The 15094-nt window shown below is 43.8% G+C and overlaps 1 protein-coding gene across 1 annotated transcript in view; it reads left to right on the top strand.

The window, feature by feature from the left end:
* The first annotated feature begins 2640 nt into the window (after window positions 1–2640).
* Window positions 2641–15094, top strand: part of LOC8023799 (venom metalloproteinase antarease-like TtrivMP_A) — a 51794-nt gene continuing 39340 nt past the window's right edge. The window contains exons 1-5 of the mRNA XM_040206403.3: window positions 2641–2695; window positions 3510–3688; window positions 8402–8494; window positions 8599–8725; window positions 8972–9019. Coding sequence (XP_040062337.2) covers window positions 2641–2695; window positions 3510–3688; window positions 8402–8494; window positions 8599–8725; window positions 8972–9019 — 502 coding nt within the window. The remainder of the gene's footprint in view (window positions 2696–3509; window positions 3689–8401; window positions 8495–8598; window positions 8726–8971; window positions 9020–15094) is intronic.

The following is a 15094-nucleotide window of genomic DNA, read 5'->3' as shown; positions in this document are numbered from 1 at the left end:
CGCCACGAGTTCATCGGAAGCTCGTTTCTAAGCGGCCCAATGGGCATCGTCTGAGAATGAATTGGCCGATCTGTACAATCACTTTTTATATCGGAATTAAAAACAGCGCAGAAAGACGAGGACCAGACAAAGAAGTGACACGGACATAGCGCTGACTTACAACTGAGTTTATTGAACGTAAAATCGCAATATATATTTGCGGTGTCACAACTTTAGCACTTTTTACTGTTTGATAGATGTCTAATATGGGGGTTATACCAGGGAGCATTACTGTTAGATGTGATAGTGCGGGTGGGAATGTACTTATTAGTTAAGTCGTTGATCTTGACCACGAACATATCCCAGATGGACTGGACGCTGCGAATTTTGAAGTCATTGAAAAATGTTTGGAGGATTGAAAGGATCATTGAAAGGTATATCAAACTTTTTCATTTACAGTACAGGATTTAGGAATGGAATATTGATCGTTTAATTTGAAAAGATCATGTTTTAATACAAAAATATTTAATTGATTCCCATGATCATCATCTTTTTTATCTCCCAATTGGCGTGTCTTGCATTAAAATCTCCGGCTATGATTATGTCGTTTTTATGTACAGTTATGATTGACTCAAAACTTCTTTGAAATCTATTAACTGAGGTTGTAGGATATATGTAGACATTTAATATTGTTACTGTTTTGTTTTATTATGTGCATTGTAAGACTATAATATCTTTTTCAACTCTTTCAAAAAGATTGAAAATTATTGATCTGTAACTATAATGGCGCATTTGGGGTTTTTGGGGAAGTGAAAACACGGTTCCGAGTTTGGAATACTTGTAATGTGGTTGTCAAAAACATTTATGGTTTTTTTAGGAAAATAAATACAGCGTTAGTTTTAGTGTATATATTAACAAGATAATTAGTCGCAGCCCTTTATCTCCCTAAGCTAAATTGTAATGTCTCTAAGTTATTCACCATCCACCAATTTATTTTTGTTGTTTTTGTTCTTGTTTTTGCGTTCTTTGAATGATGTGTTTTGGTTTATAAATATTACTGGGGCTGTTTTTCCTTATTTTTGTTCTTTCAAGTGTAATGTGGTTTGTTATTATTACTTTCGCTCTTACTTATTATGAGTAGTCTGTTCTAGACCGGAGTTGTGAAGCATGGAAGTCGTGTGTACCGCATTAGCTTCCTCCATAAGAGTGTTTGGCATTGACCCTTCGCATAATACATGCGCGGAATTCACCCTCCTTGTAGTTTGTTATTCTGCACTCTTGAGCAGGGAGGTTGCCAGCACAAATGGAGCAGAAGATCATCTGTGATGTCCGTAGGTGGTACATTTGTCGCTCCTCGAGTCATAGAAATTCTCTATCAAGGAGTAGGATGTCCAGTCTGGGCGCAGTTATTTATTTATTTTTTATTTTTTGTTTAGTTGCTTGCAGACCTTGGCGCTAATTAAAAAAATCGCGAGTTTTGTTTCCTGATGTTTCTTTGAATAAAGAGCGGTGATGGAAGTCCGGAGGTTCAATTTTGATCTCTGGGTTTTGTCTTTGAAGTGTTGTGAAGAATTCCGGAGATAGGATGCCTAGGTCGACGCACGAGACATGGAATTGTGGTTGACGTTTTGTCGGTTTTTTTAACACGGACGGTTTTTGGTGCTTGGGTGAATGTCAATTGCGTCCTGGAGATTCTGTAGTTCTCCTGCTGATGATGATTGTAGTGCCACTCCTTCTCTGCTGTCTCACATTGAAACTTTACCCAGTCTCAGGGTGTCCTGTTCAAACACCTATACCACTTTAGTATTGTCACCAAAAGACGATAGATATATCTGCTGCTGACGACGTCTTGTCTTCGGACACGGTCCTTAATCAGAAACTCCCGCCACGTAGATACAACTACAGAAGAAGCGGACAGGGAAAGGCAAGTTAAGCAGCGGTAAAAACGGGAAGGTCAAGTAGTCGGGAAAATATTTAGCACAACTGCGCTTAAGGTATAGCTCCCGGCTTGAGAGAGGGTTGTCCAAAGCCACGCTCACGAGTGGGCGTTCTGACTTCGTTGGCCACCGTGACTTTCTTGTACGAAATGCCTTCCGCCTGTTGCTGGATTATCATACCTCACGTTTAAAGGTTATGTTTCTACGACAGTTCTTTTTCTTCGCCTCTGTCCAGTTGAAAATTTTCTTAAGTTATTTTGATCTTTCGGTACGAACTTTTAACTGCAAAAGTCACTTTACTTTTTAAAGCTTTATTTTTAATGCGACCATGTTGGACGTGTTTTCTTGACTCTCCCGTTGACTTTTGGAGCCAACCTTTAGCTTTGGTATCACGTGAACCTATCCATTAGAACGTCTTTTAAGCCTAGGTGACCAAACATGTTGTCGGGACTGGTTTAAGTCAAGTACATGACGTACGCTGTATGATTAATTGGCTCCAGTAAATTAACCCTTCAAGAGTGGCATGAGGCATCGTGTGACAATGGACAAATATAGTTCAAGGAGGGAATGCACATTTTTCTCTGAACTCTTCCGAAATGTCATGCCGTTGTCATTTTTCTAAACCCTGGAAGACTGAATTGATTACAAGGATGACAAGGGACGACTATAATAATCCGGGAGGTTGCCCAAATCAACGTGCACAGGAAGGCTGCGATCAGGCAGAATGCGAGAAGAGGTTGGTTTTGTTGTAGCACTAATGCTGTCTGCTGTCCTGGCAGGTAAGTGTGACAATGCCTGTGGGTTTAGAAAGTAAACGCTATTAACCAAATAGATCGGTTCTCGATGAACTACTAGATTATGTCAATAGAAACTGAGATGCTCTGTTGGACACAGAAAACCTGACGTGAAATGTTTAATGCGGTTAGTACAGTGTGTTTCCGACGGATTACAAGAATTTTAATTGTGTGAAATGGATGCTGGGCGAATTCACGCATGCAAAAAAAACGAAAAAAAAAAAAAACGCGCAAACTACTTTAAATATTAAGCTGCCTGATCGACTTGAAGTTTATACAATGTGTGACGTCACCCCACTGGGGAGCCAGGGAAACTGTTAATGTTGGTTTCGTCCTAATTCTTATGACGTTTTCTCAGCAGTTTTGAATTTAGATATAGTAAATAACATGCCGGGAAGAGTGATGCCTGGGTATTCCGAAAACATGCTTTAGTATGGGTAGCTCAAAGAACTGCCGGACCTGAATAAACATGTGAACATATCTATTTTTTTTTTTTTTGTTGTTTTTGTTTTTGTTTGTGGTCTGCATAATCCAGAGCAATAGACCTTTTTCTGAAGACCGTCGAGCAACATTGGCGGTCGCCATTGCTTGGGCAAGAAGCGCCTGGTAGGATCCGAGTGCTCGCCGAACGCTGGCGTAAGCGCTCATGTCCAATACAAGCTCAGAGCGCGTGATCAAGCAATGGCAGACAGGCGTCCGTGTGTACTTTTTGGAAAAGGGGTATTATGAAACCAATAGTTCTAGAATTACATCCAACGGCTGTGCGGATGTACCCTAACCTACCAATGAACTTATACAGCTGCAGGGCTTCCTTCGGAGAACATTGTGTACCCGAGAATCATTGAATCCAGAGATCTGAGTAGCGAAAAGACGCTCTACATTCGACCCGGACTCGTGCTGAGCCTCGAAAAGAGCCGAGTATTTTCGGATAATTTTGTTTTCTCAGAAGACGACGGTGTAAATCGCCACGACAGACTCGTGAGTACATTCCAGTCTTGCTGGTTTATATAGGGTGGTTTTTCTAGGCTTTGCAGAAATTTCTAAGTAAACGCCGTGCAAGCTGCACTAGTGCTGTCTTTCCTGATGAGGTATGCGGTGAGTTATGCATAACATGGGTAGGGTTCGGAGTTGTTGGTTTAAACCGATAAAAACCGATAAACGTACGCCGAATTCATTTTCAGAAATTCGGTTTTAACCGAAAAAGGTCAATTCGTAGGTTCGCCATTTTCGACTTAAAACAATAAAAACCGATAAAAGTACGTCGAATTTATTTTCTAAAATTCAGTTTTAACCGGAAACGGTCACTTTGACCTTCCAGTCGTACCGCAGAGCCGTGGCGAAAAAGTGGACCGACAGTGCCAACCGAAACGTGTATGGGGTACACGGATGCCATCATGGCGTTATTGTTTAATGTGCGCATCATCGATCGGAACGTGAAATCCGAAATGCCCCATGACTTCGCCATGTACGAGCCTGTTTTCAAACTCGTTTTAAGGAAGACTGGATGCAAGCTCTGCATGTTGTGTTGTGCTTCAAAACGTCACACCGTGTCTCTTTTGGCGGTCACGACTGGTTGATTGGCCGATTTTCGCTCAGGCAGCGCTTCATCTCCTCAGCCCTCCAGTGTCCAGTGTTAGCGTTGAGATGGCATTCTCGAAGCTCAGGGTCATATTAACGAAAAAGAAAAAGTGCGGATCAACGAAGAAAACCTGGGAAAGTACATGTGTGTGTACTATAATAAGGTCACGTAATCCCGATGTACAGAAGTTAAAGTTCCATGTGTTTTGGGCATAAGGTTCATATCTGACTTGTTTGTACTTCCGTCTTTTTTTTGTTGTTTCTTTTACAGTTGCACACATTTGCCAAATAAAGTGCCGATTTCTTTTTCAATGTATCTCTGCAGTTATTCTTTGAGTGATCACAAATATCAGAGCTACAACGGTCGTCTGATCCGGTGTCCGTTAGTGTTGATTTTAATTCACCGAAAGAAGCCGATAAACTTTTTGGGGCATAAATATACACGAAAAAAACCGAAGATTAAATTTTAAATTAAACACCGAAAAAAGAACGCCAAATTTTGAAATATTAGAAACCGAAAACGCGAAACCCTAAACATGGGGAAATCATGATAAGTCGTATACGTAGCTTTAGGTGTTTAATGCGTTTTCGAATATTGTAAATACCCGTAGGGTTTCAGTTAGAAGCTTCCTGAGCTTCAACGAATGTCCATAAATCAGTCATTTGTAAAAAAGGTTGGTGGACGTGCTCGCTTTATCTGAGGCCAGATTCTCGAAACGATGTTATACGACACAGCGGGTGCGTACGACAAAACCTAAAAACAAATCCGTATTCACGAAGCGAAATTATTGTAAGTTTTGGGTAGGATAGGATGGAATCCTACGAGAGGTCCAGACGTGTCTTACGCACGTTTTACTATCAAATCCACATGGCCGGCAACATCGCCCACTTTCCTTGTCGCGACGATCGATCAACGGGCATTTATGTTTCTACGTGCTCTCCGCGCGCGTCCTAAGTTGAAGCACGAAGAGAAGACAAATAAGTACCCGAGACTGAACGTCGCGCAGACGAACGCTGGAGCTGGTACTGAAATCCGGAAAGAGTTACAGCGTCTATAGGGAGTTTTCTTTGACCTCGTTTCCCCCTGCGCTAAGCCCTCCGATACGAAGAAGCCGCTATTGCGCCTGCGCGCCCATGGCCTTAACTGTAGAGTTCTGGGTATCGTAGCGGGTTGCAGAAAGCGCTGCGGGAAGGCAAAACCGATCTACGAAAACTCCCTAAGGACCGACCAAGCGATCGCCAAGAGCTGACTAGGAATGCTAGGCCTGGCAATGTGCTCTGACGCAACATCGCTCTGACGGTCCCTGGCCACTACCGTCTATTCACAATTGGCTGGCTTGCCGAATGTAATTTGCCGGCGCGACCTTTGTGTCCACTTCCCGTATGAATATTTTGAGCCCTGACATCTATGTTTACGTAAGAGCGTCAGACTCTGCCTCTGGTCGTCCCCTTCCTTTCGGAATCAGCGGTGGCGAACGATGTCGTCGAAAAGGGGTCCACTCTCTTCGATTCTATTTCCTTTTTTTTTCGTGTTATAGAGTTCAAATAAACGCCATATGGATAGATTCGCGACATGGGTACGTGCACTTTATTTAGTATGTCGTTTTTATTCCGACATGACGGTACACCAACACATGTCGAGTTAGAACATTTTTCGCCAGCTCCGCAATCTCAGTCCGACCTGCCTCTGCCGAGCGTCACGTCAGCACCGAGTTGCGATTGTCTTGTGGTCCAGCGCTCATGTAATAGGTTGCAAAAGATCACTCCAGAAGCGGTTGCCAAGACGCAGTCCAACATCGCGGTGACAGCGCTGTTCCGCTTGCGACGTGAGCGGGTATTTACGTGGCTCTCGCTGACACTCCTGTTGTTCAATCGTGTCTTCCTGAACGTCGTCTTCCTCCTGCATCCCCGATGCCAGGAAGGACGCCGCGGCTATTTCTTTTCATGTGCGCCGCTTTGCAGAGCATTGCGGGTCGTCTCCTTTTAGCAACGGGGGCAGTTGCGTTGACTTCGTAGCGATCGAGTTCGTAGCAATCGATCGCGACGGTTATTCCGTCCTCGGCAGCGCTGGGTGTTCAGGACCATTTAAATCGATTTCGTTATGTTGACATTACACCGCACGGAAAGGCACGTGATGCAAAATCTACGTCCTTTGATCATGCAGAGCTCTCCGATTGGCTGTTATATTAACAGCTCGTTCTCGCAATGATCGGTAGCTCGCGGGACACAGGATGTTCTTGTTTTTCCGTACGAAAAATCCGCTGTCCTCACGAACGTATTCGCTGTTTTCGTAAGCTATGAGAAGTTCATTAATTTGGCCTCTGGATCGCCAAAGTGTTTCCAACTTTTCAACTTGACCTCTGGGTCTTGCCATTTGCATTTTCGTTACACAATCCTTGAGCCTCTGTCGCAGGTGGTAACGTTAGCGCGCTTACACACATGCAACTTGCTTCAGGCGTTTCTAAAATCTACTAATGTAGTGATTTTTCACAACGCTCAACAACTCTCTAATATTGGGAGGCCCGGAGTTCGAATCCTGGCTCTATCATAGATGTTGTCTTTCCGCGGCTTCGTAGAATTTGTTTCAGTCGATCAAGTGCAGTTAATTCATCTGCATATTTTCGATTGAACTCCATATTGGTTATGTTCAACAAAAAATTTATTGAACAAATCAACTACTTATTCGACTTATGAGTATTAGACCTGAATAACTCCGATGCACATACCGTATTAATAAAGGTTTCACCGCTTTAAAAATAAACCTGTACAGCCTCAGAAGAAGATTCTTATTTACATGCGATGCCGTGCCGCCAAAATTTCACCTTCCAGGCATGAGGAATGCATTGAACGTAACTGAAGAAAGCTTCTACAAATTCATATAAAATCGTTCGTTGTGATCTTCGCTAACAATGACACGAAATGCACCTGATTTTAGGTGCCGTGAAAACGTTTGCTTGATATTATATACAGTATAGCCTGGCACAAAGTAAGCTAATTTTAGACGCAATTTCTTCATTGCAGTAATATCCTCCGATGAATCCTTCGCTGGAACGAGTTAAATGCTAAATATGTGTCGTAGGCAACTTTAATTTTTTTTTAGAACTGCAAAATGTCGCTATGATACTTTTAAAGCGGACGTGATGTATAACCTGACTTGTGATAACGTACTTAAAGTTTAGAGATATTAATTACGTTCAGTAACTATTGCCAGTTTTTTACTATTTCAAAGTAAGGTAATTGTAATTACAACTCGCTTTCGCGTGTTGTTTAAAATGCTGATTTGTCAGCACCTATATGTGACGTCGCGAACTTGTATATTCAATTTATGTTTTTCTTTTATCCGTACAAAACTTGAGTGTAATTCTGCCATTAGGAGCTGTACTCGTACAATCCGAGCAACGATGAAAATCTACATACACGTTTGTTGTATTGTTTGGTACTGCTAAGTTTGCCGCACTGTGTATTATGATTGTGCGAAGCTTTCACGGCGGCGTGGTTTTCCTACACTGAGATCGAGAAGGCTTGAGCGCGATCTTGTTTCCTTGGCAGACGTACTTGCACACAGTCCGATTTACTTTTCACACTATTGCAGCTATTAAATCTATGTGCCGCGAGTACTTTTAGTGGTTAGTCCCTCTTTTTCAGTTGAAAAAAAAACTTAACCAGCCCCTTAACCGGGTACGACATTTTATAATGCCTTCAGTAGAACCGGTATCGACAACTCCAACTCAGACGTTCAAAGGTTTAGGACCTCTCTGCCAAATATTTAACAATTTAGAGCCTATCCTACACCATATCTGCTAGCTTCAAGACCCACATGTAATATAGTACAACTAAATCATTAAGCGGTCATCAAAATTAGAATGGTGTTTTCTGTGCATCATCATCCACATAATTTCGCTATTCATATGCATAAAAAATAGATGATTATGAGATAATAATCATATATGGTCTTAAGTTTAATTTGCTATTTCCAATGCGGGCATACAAACTAGAAAACCGTTTGATAAACATATGATACATTCAAAATGAAGTAGGGAATAGTTTTCAGGCAAGCAAGTGTTTGTGAAGTGATTACATAGTTTATTCTGTCGCTTAAAACATTCCTTGCAGATGAATGGCAAGGACCTAGAAAATAATTTTTATCAAGACCGAAACGACACCTCTGTTGTGTTTGTTGATGAAGAAAAGGGAACTGTGCAAGTGGTATGATTCACCTCTTTTTGATAGTACAACATATAAGCTTCTTAAAATATACCATTGAATACAAGGCCTTTCTAATGTTTGGCGTACGCCCAATATTTTTCTAGAGAGGAATCCTCAACAACAAATATTCAATCGAGCCAATCGCGTCAGGTCGCCAATCAGAAGGTGATCTCGTTGCTCACTCATTATTAGATCTTGAGCACATCGATAGTTCACTCGCCGACAACTCTGGTAAGAGTCAAATTTAAAGAAACTATTGGAAGAAATTTGCTTTGCAATGAGTGTAAGCATATTTAGTGCCCAGCATTGTGCAAATTAAATTTTACTTAAACCCAAAAAGCACTACTTCAAATTTCTATTCAAACGCAACAATAGTCAAAAATATTTATTTATTTTATTACAATTTTATGTTATTGCAATATCAGCAATATTATTATAAATTATCATACGGTGCCATGCCTTTTCACACTGTTCTAGAGCAAAGTCTCTGCCCAGCACTGGATGTTGGCCTGTCCACCAGTGAAGGCAAGTGATATTTCATTTATTTATTTTATTACCTTCAAGACCCCGAAGGTCTTACGAAAGGGAGAGGCACGCGGTCATAATAAATACATAATAATTGAGAAAACGATAAATAAAAAAAAAACATAGTTTATCATGATGCCTTTAACCCGAGACTGGGGCAGGCGGAAAAATGTTTTCAGAGTTAGAAAATAAATCACGGACAGAAAGTTTTCTAACTAGATATGTGTCTGTCACTGCTTCTTTTTTAATTCCAAAAAGAAGTCGACCACAATTAGTTTGTCAATTAGCCTTTCCAAGCACTCGGTTCCCATTTCTTGGAAGCTCGCAATCCCAGCAGGATATGCAAGATATGTTGATGCAGCATTGTGCAAATTGACTTTCACTTAAGCCCCCAAAAAAGCTACTTGATTTTTTTTGTAACAAAATATAAACAGGGAAAAACAGGTCTCTAACTAGACACGCGTTTGTCACCGCTACCATGCTACCACAGAAAACATTTTCCCTTATTCCGCCCCAGTCTCGTATTAGAGTCATCACGATTAACTTCCACCAGCTCGCCCGCACATTGACTGTGTGTACATAAACAAATGTAGGTTGACGTAATCGGTGTCACTCCAAGTCCAACCGCATCCGACGATATGCGTTTCGATGAAGGGCCAATCAAGCAGTGCCAGAATTGCATCGGTATGGCGCTATTCGTCTTTGTGGATTGACTATCATCGGCTAAAGCAATCACGCAGAGCGGATGCGCGCTGATCACAAACTGCATTCTCTGCGCGATTGGTTGAGCCGGTGATACCCAATCTACAAAGTAGACGAGCGCCGTGACGATGCACTTTGCTGCTGCCTCATTGGCTGCACGAGATCGTGGCATAGATTGCGCTCGTACTTAAAGGAGAGAAAGTGATCTTAAATGACGACTTTGAAAACGTGCCTGCACGGTCACTATGGCGACTGAGGACGACAGGTGGTTTCATTCAGCGGATCGTCCTTGGTAGAAATAAATGAGAAAAAGTAAAACATGATAGCAAGGAAATAAGCGACATCTTTTATTTATTTATTTCATTATTTATTTACCTTAAGGACCCCCATAGGGGGTATTACGTAAGGGGTGGCATGCAATAAACATCAAGAAAAGAAGGGTCGTTGCCTGCTGTTTCAAACACAAATCCAGACATACGTGTAGGAATAGCAGGAAGAGGAGAAAACAAGGCTTCGCCATGTTCTTGCGTAAATAGAGAACTAAAAGCATCATTCAGTAATTCGACACATTCGTCGTCCTGAACCAATGTGTCACCGTTATTTTTAGGTGTGATTGCAGTCTCAGATTAAGTGTTAATAAATTTCCAGATCTTTTTAGGGTCACTCTTGAGCATACAACCAAAATCGATGTTATAAAATGATTGTTTTTGCTTCTTAATTTCAACTCTGTACTGCCTATCGACGGAATAAAATGTGTCCCAGCTTAAACTGCACCCAGTGGACTTAGCCTTTCGAAACAACTTCTTCTTTTTTTAATTTAGGCGTATTAAAGAACAGTTAAACCAAGGAGCAGACACGTTTTCACAAAAAGTGAGAGTTGGAATGAACATGGCCGCGAGTTCTTAAGTTTTTAGTTTGGAAAGAAACCTATTATCAGAAACAGAACGAACATCAAAGTCAATCAGAAAGGAAAATAAAAATTTTTCTAGTTCAACATTCATACTTTGGTAATCCCCTTTATCGTATAGTGATACGGTTTTGAGTCGCTTGGATTTAGACTGAAGATGCAAAGAAAAAGTACAGTGAATTACTTTATGGTCACTTATTTCGCGTAAGTATTTGATAGATTTCAAAGTCTCAGGCTTTGAACAAAGAATGAGGTCAAGAATATCAGAATGGGAAGTTGATCGCGTGGGTTCAATTATAACTTGCGAAAAATTGAAATTAAAGTAGAAATTAATGAATTCTGCTGCTTCACTCTTATCAAGGGGAGTTGAAACACCTAGGGCCGACCAATTTATTCAGGGGTAGTTAAAATCACCGAAAAGCAGAATGCCTGAGGCACAAAACGCCGACTGCATCATTCAAATGAATAAGAAAAGTTGGATCCTTGTGAGGTGGTCGGTATCATACACCAATAAGAAATGTAGCATGCAAAGATGAACAGGAGAGCCACAACATCTCGAGTTAAGAGGAAATATCCACAAATTTTTACACGAAACTATCTTTAATTGCGATCAGGACCCCATGCCCTCGGCCACATATCCTATCCCGTCGAAATATGTTATAACCAGATACGTCAGGGAAAACTTCGATATCAGTGATAGATGATGATAGCCATGTTTCAGTATGAACTATGACGTCAGAATCAGTAGATGCTATGAGGCTGGATATCTCATCTTGCTTTGACATAGCACTTCTTATATTGGCATAGAGAAAGGACAGGGGTCTGTTGGAAAGCTTTACAATAGAATGGTTACGATGAGGATTTGCACTGGATTCAACTTGACGTGCACGTGGTGACCGGACAGCGGTGCTCCCGAGTTGCTATCTCTTTATTTCAACAACACTGTCTGACATATCATCAAAACTAAAGCGATTTGTCTACGCGTAGTTTATTACGAGTGTTTTGTGTTCTAGCAAATTCCAATAGTTTACGAAGGGCTGGCTGCACAGGTCGAGGAAAACCCTCGCTGACTATATATACCTTAATCGAACTTAAGATATTAATATACTTAAATACCTTAATATCTTTAAGTTTGATACCTGCATTAGTATTGCTTATTTTTGCTTAAAAAAGCAGGATTTTGTTATGATTGGCCTGTTTTTTTAGTTTTAAAAGGACCGATACGGTGTGCTCTTTCTATGTTATCAGGGTTGATTTGTATGTTTAGTCTACTGGCGCACAGGTTGACCACCAGTGAGTCAGATTCTGACCATGTTTCCTTCGCTTTATCTTTAAATAAAAAAAAAATAAGTTCGACCTGCGTGACCAGTTCTCGTTGTCGACACAGCGCGCCTTTAAAAGGGCGAGCTGTGTTTGGGCTGCTTGCAGCTCGGACTCAGTTTTTTTGGCGGAACTGGTCCCTCAGAGGAATTCGCAAATGTTCTTCAATGGCGCTCACTTGTGCGTTCAGGTAGCAAACTAACTGGTCAGTACGCTTTTGATTTTCAGTGAGTGTCCCTATTTGTTTCGCCAGGTCTGTCTGTCCCCGTCTGTAACTGGGTTACAGACGGGACAGACATGATCCTTCGTTAAAGGCCACGTCATCCCTTCGTAAGAGGCATGTTGGCAACCCCAAGGCGCATCTTGCCTTGCTTGGCACAGCTGAACGTCACCACCTGGCGACGACGCTCCAGGGCGTTCACCTGTGATGGTCGAACTGTACGGCGAAACTTGTCTTCCGGGGCCTTTCACAACAGCTTCTCCGCCGCCAGGAAAAGTGTCTTGAGGGGGAGCAGTTCACACTGGTCCCTTGAAATACGCGGTATCACGGCTGGGCTGGCGACTGAAATCCAGGCCGAGGACCACTCTGGGAAGTGGCAGCAAAAGAACCCGCAACACCGAACAACACTCTGCGCAGGCAAGCGCCCAGCGCCCAATCTATCCGATCCGCCAGACCAAAACAAACAATCAAATCCCCCCGAAAGTATCAAGGGCATTGCACACAAAAAAAAGCGATACCTTCCGACACGTGGCTCTAGCGAAAGAAACTTTGAAGACTAAAAAAATCCTCTAACGCTCAACTCAATATAAAACAAACTCCCGTCAAGAAAAAAAAAAAAACAAAAAAAACGTCACAAACTGTAACGTAACTCTCATAGGGCATATCTCAATTAAATTCAATCGTTTTTTATAAAGCATACTCTACCGAGTATAAAACCCCTTTAAATTAACTTTACCGCCAACACAACGAGCTAACGCCGAATGAAGCCCAAAACCTCGAACTTCCGAAAAGAGAAAAGCTAATAACCTTGCCGAATAACCTAATCGACTCAATAACGCTAAAAACACGTTCAGCCCTCCCTTTTTTCTCGAAAGTCATTCTTTGCATCTAACCCACGCGCAGTTTGTTCTTGGCCTCACTCTGACAGTTCAAGTTCTTCTCTTTAGACGTGAGTGCAGGCACGACGTTGCCGTTCCGGAGATCTTCCTTGGTTTCCCCATCTGACGTGATGCCTGGCTGAACCACGAGCGACGAGCTGTGACTCTGTTTCGAACATCGATGAGTCGTTCCAGGCTCGTTATTGCCTCCTCCCTTCTCCTTGCTTGCACTTGAGCTGTGGGCTCGTGGCTCATTAGGATGGGGGTCGTGGAGTTTTTCCCCTCCCAGCCTCGAAAGCCGCTTCCTCTTGAAGTGGCACTCGTCGCAATTTCCTGGACGCTTTTTGCAGGGAGCGTCGCTGCCAGATCGTACGATGCTGATCCGGCGCTGCCGCTTCCTCTGGAGTCTCGGTCGCTGGCTCGTGACGGCATCCGAGTTCTTGGTCTCAGATTCACCTTGCCGCGAATACGACGACGTCCTCAGGTGCACTTGCGTCCGGTCTGCTTTGTCCCGCCCGGGTTCTATCGTGACACCGGTGAATCCCTTTTTCGCGGAGCCGCCGTCGGTTGCAAGTCCCCTGGAATGGGCGGCTATGGGTCTCTCGTCCTTCGACCTCGATGATGACTCGCTGCCGGACGCGTACTCGTCGATGTCCTCTTTGCCCCTTGACTCCGTAAATGGTCTGGAGTCCGGGCTCCGCAACCGCACCAGGCAGGATTGGCTGATCTCATCAAAGGAAATCTCAATCACATACCTCCTGGTGGGCTGCTTGGACTCCTGCGACAGCGCCGTGAGCTTGCTCCCAAAGCCGCACGGGTTGTGGTCAGAGCGGTCAGGATCCTGGCTTGATTGCTGTACCGCTGTTTCCTGCATCTCAGCGCCGCTCTCCATGAGCTGGCTGGACTCCCCCGGCATTGTCTCCGTCCCGGTGTCGCCTTCGTCCTCCGGGAAGCCGCCGCTGGGCGCCCGAGAAGCCTTCTCTTCTTTTCTGTGACCGCGATCGCTCTCAGCCTCCCGCAGCTCGGCTCTTGGGTAGGTCTTGTGGGGAACGGTGTCCGCCTTGCGTGGAACAGCGTCGGTCGCGTCGGAAGAAACCCGCTGGTTTCTGGTCACCTCGATGTCCCCAGCTACAGTTTTCTTTTTTTCCTGACACAACACGCTGCCTCCACGACATTTTCGCCGTCCCGCCGCTCGGGGTTTGCGTCGGTCTTGCGAAGAACTGCGACGGTCGTGTCGGGACAAGGACGCTGGTTTGCGGTCAACTCTGTGTCCCCAGCTTCCACTTTCTCTTTTCCCTGACACGCCCCCCCTGTCACCCCTTCAACGCCTGTTGCCGCCCGGCGAAGAGACTTCAGCACCCGCATTTTCTTTGTGAGCTCGAGCTGCTCGAACTCGTAGTCGAGCCGCTCCATTTCACGCTTATACTCGCGTTTCTCGAGCTCCGATCTCGCCGTCTCGACAGTCTTCCCGTCGGCCCACTTTCTGCGTTCCTCCCGTTCCCTTTCGCGAACCTCCTCAAATGACTGTAAAATCCTCAACGCTGACGTCTTCGGGTTGAAGGAGTTTTATGATGCGCGGTTATCTTTGTGTCTGCTCCAAATCGATCCCTAATTCGGTACCGACCTGTATCAATTCGTACCAGCGCAATGCCTCCAGACTCATGATCTAGCCTGTGTTGGCCCTCTTTCCCCCAAAATGCTCGAGTCAGAACGGTCACACACTCCTTCTGACAACGACTATCTCCAACCGCGACTGGTAAAACTAAGAGCTAAGAACTAAAGCAGATGGAGAAAGAAAAGGCCGGGCACTCACCTACACAAGAAGTCATGGTCCGGCGTAGTGATTCCGCCGCTATACCATCCGGTTGTTGGGACCGCGCTGTTGTCCAGGCACTTTGGGTGCGGCAGGGAGCCGGGCCAGGGCAAGGCCTCATGAGGACGCAGAAATCGCGAAGGACCAGGAAGCAGGAGGGGTGTCTCGTATACATGCCTTGCACCTACGTCATATGATGACGTCGAACACCGGTATTTACCATGCTGGTGGTTGA

The sequence above is a fragment of the Ixodes scapularis genome, unplaced genomic scaffold, assembly GCF_016920785.2.
Source record: "Ixodes scapularis isolate PalLabHiFi unplaced genomic scaffold, ASM1692078v2 PGA_scaffold6__148_contigs__length_123643588, whole genome shotgun sequence".
Classification (NCBI taxonomy): Eukaryota; Metazoa; Arthropoda; class Arachnida; order Ixodida; family Ixodidae; genus Ixodes; species Ixodes scapularis.
This window is presented reverse-complemented; position numbering and strand designations above follow the sequence as displayed.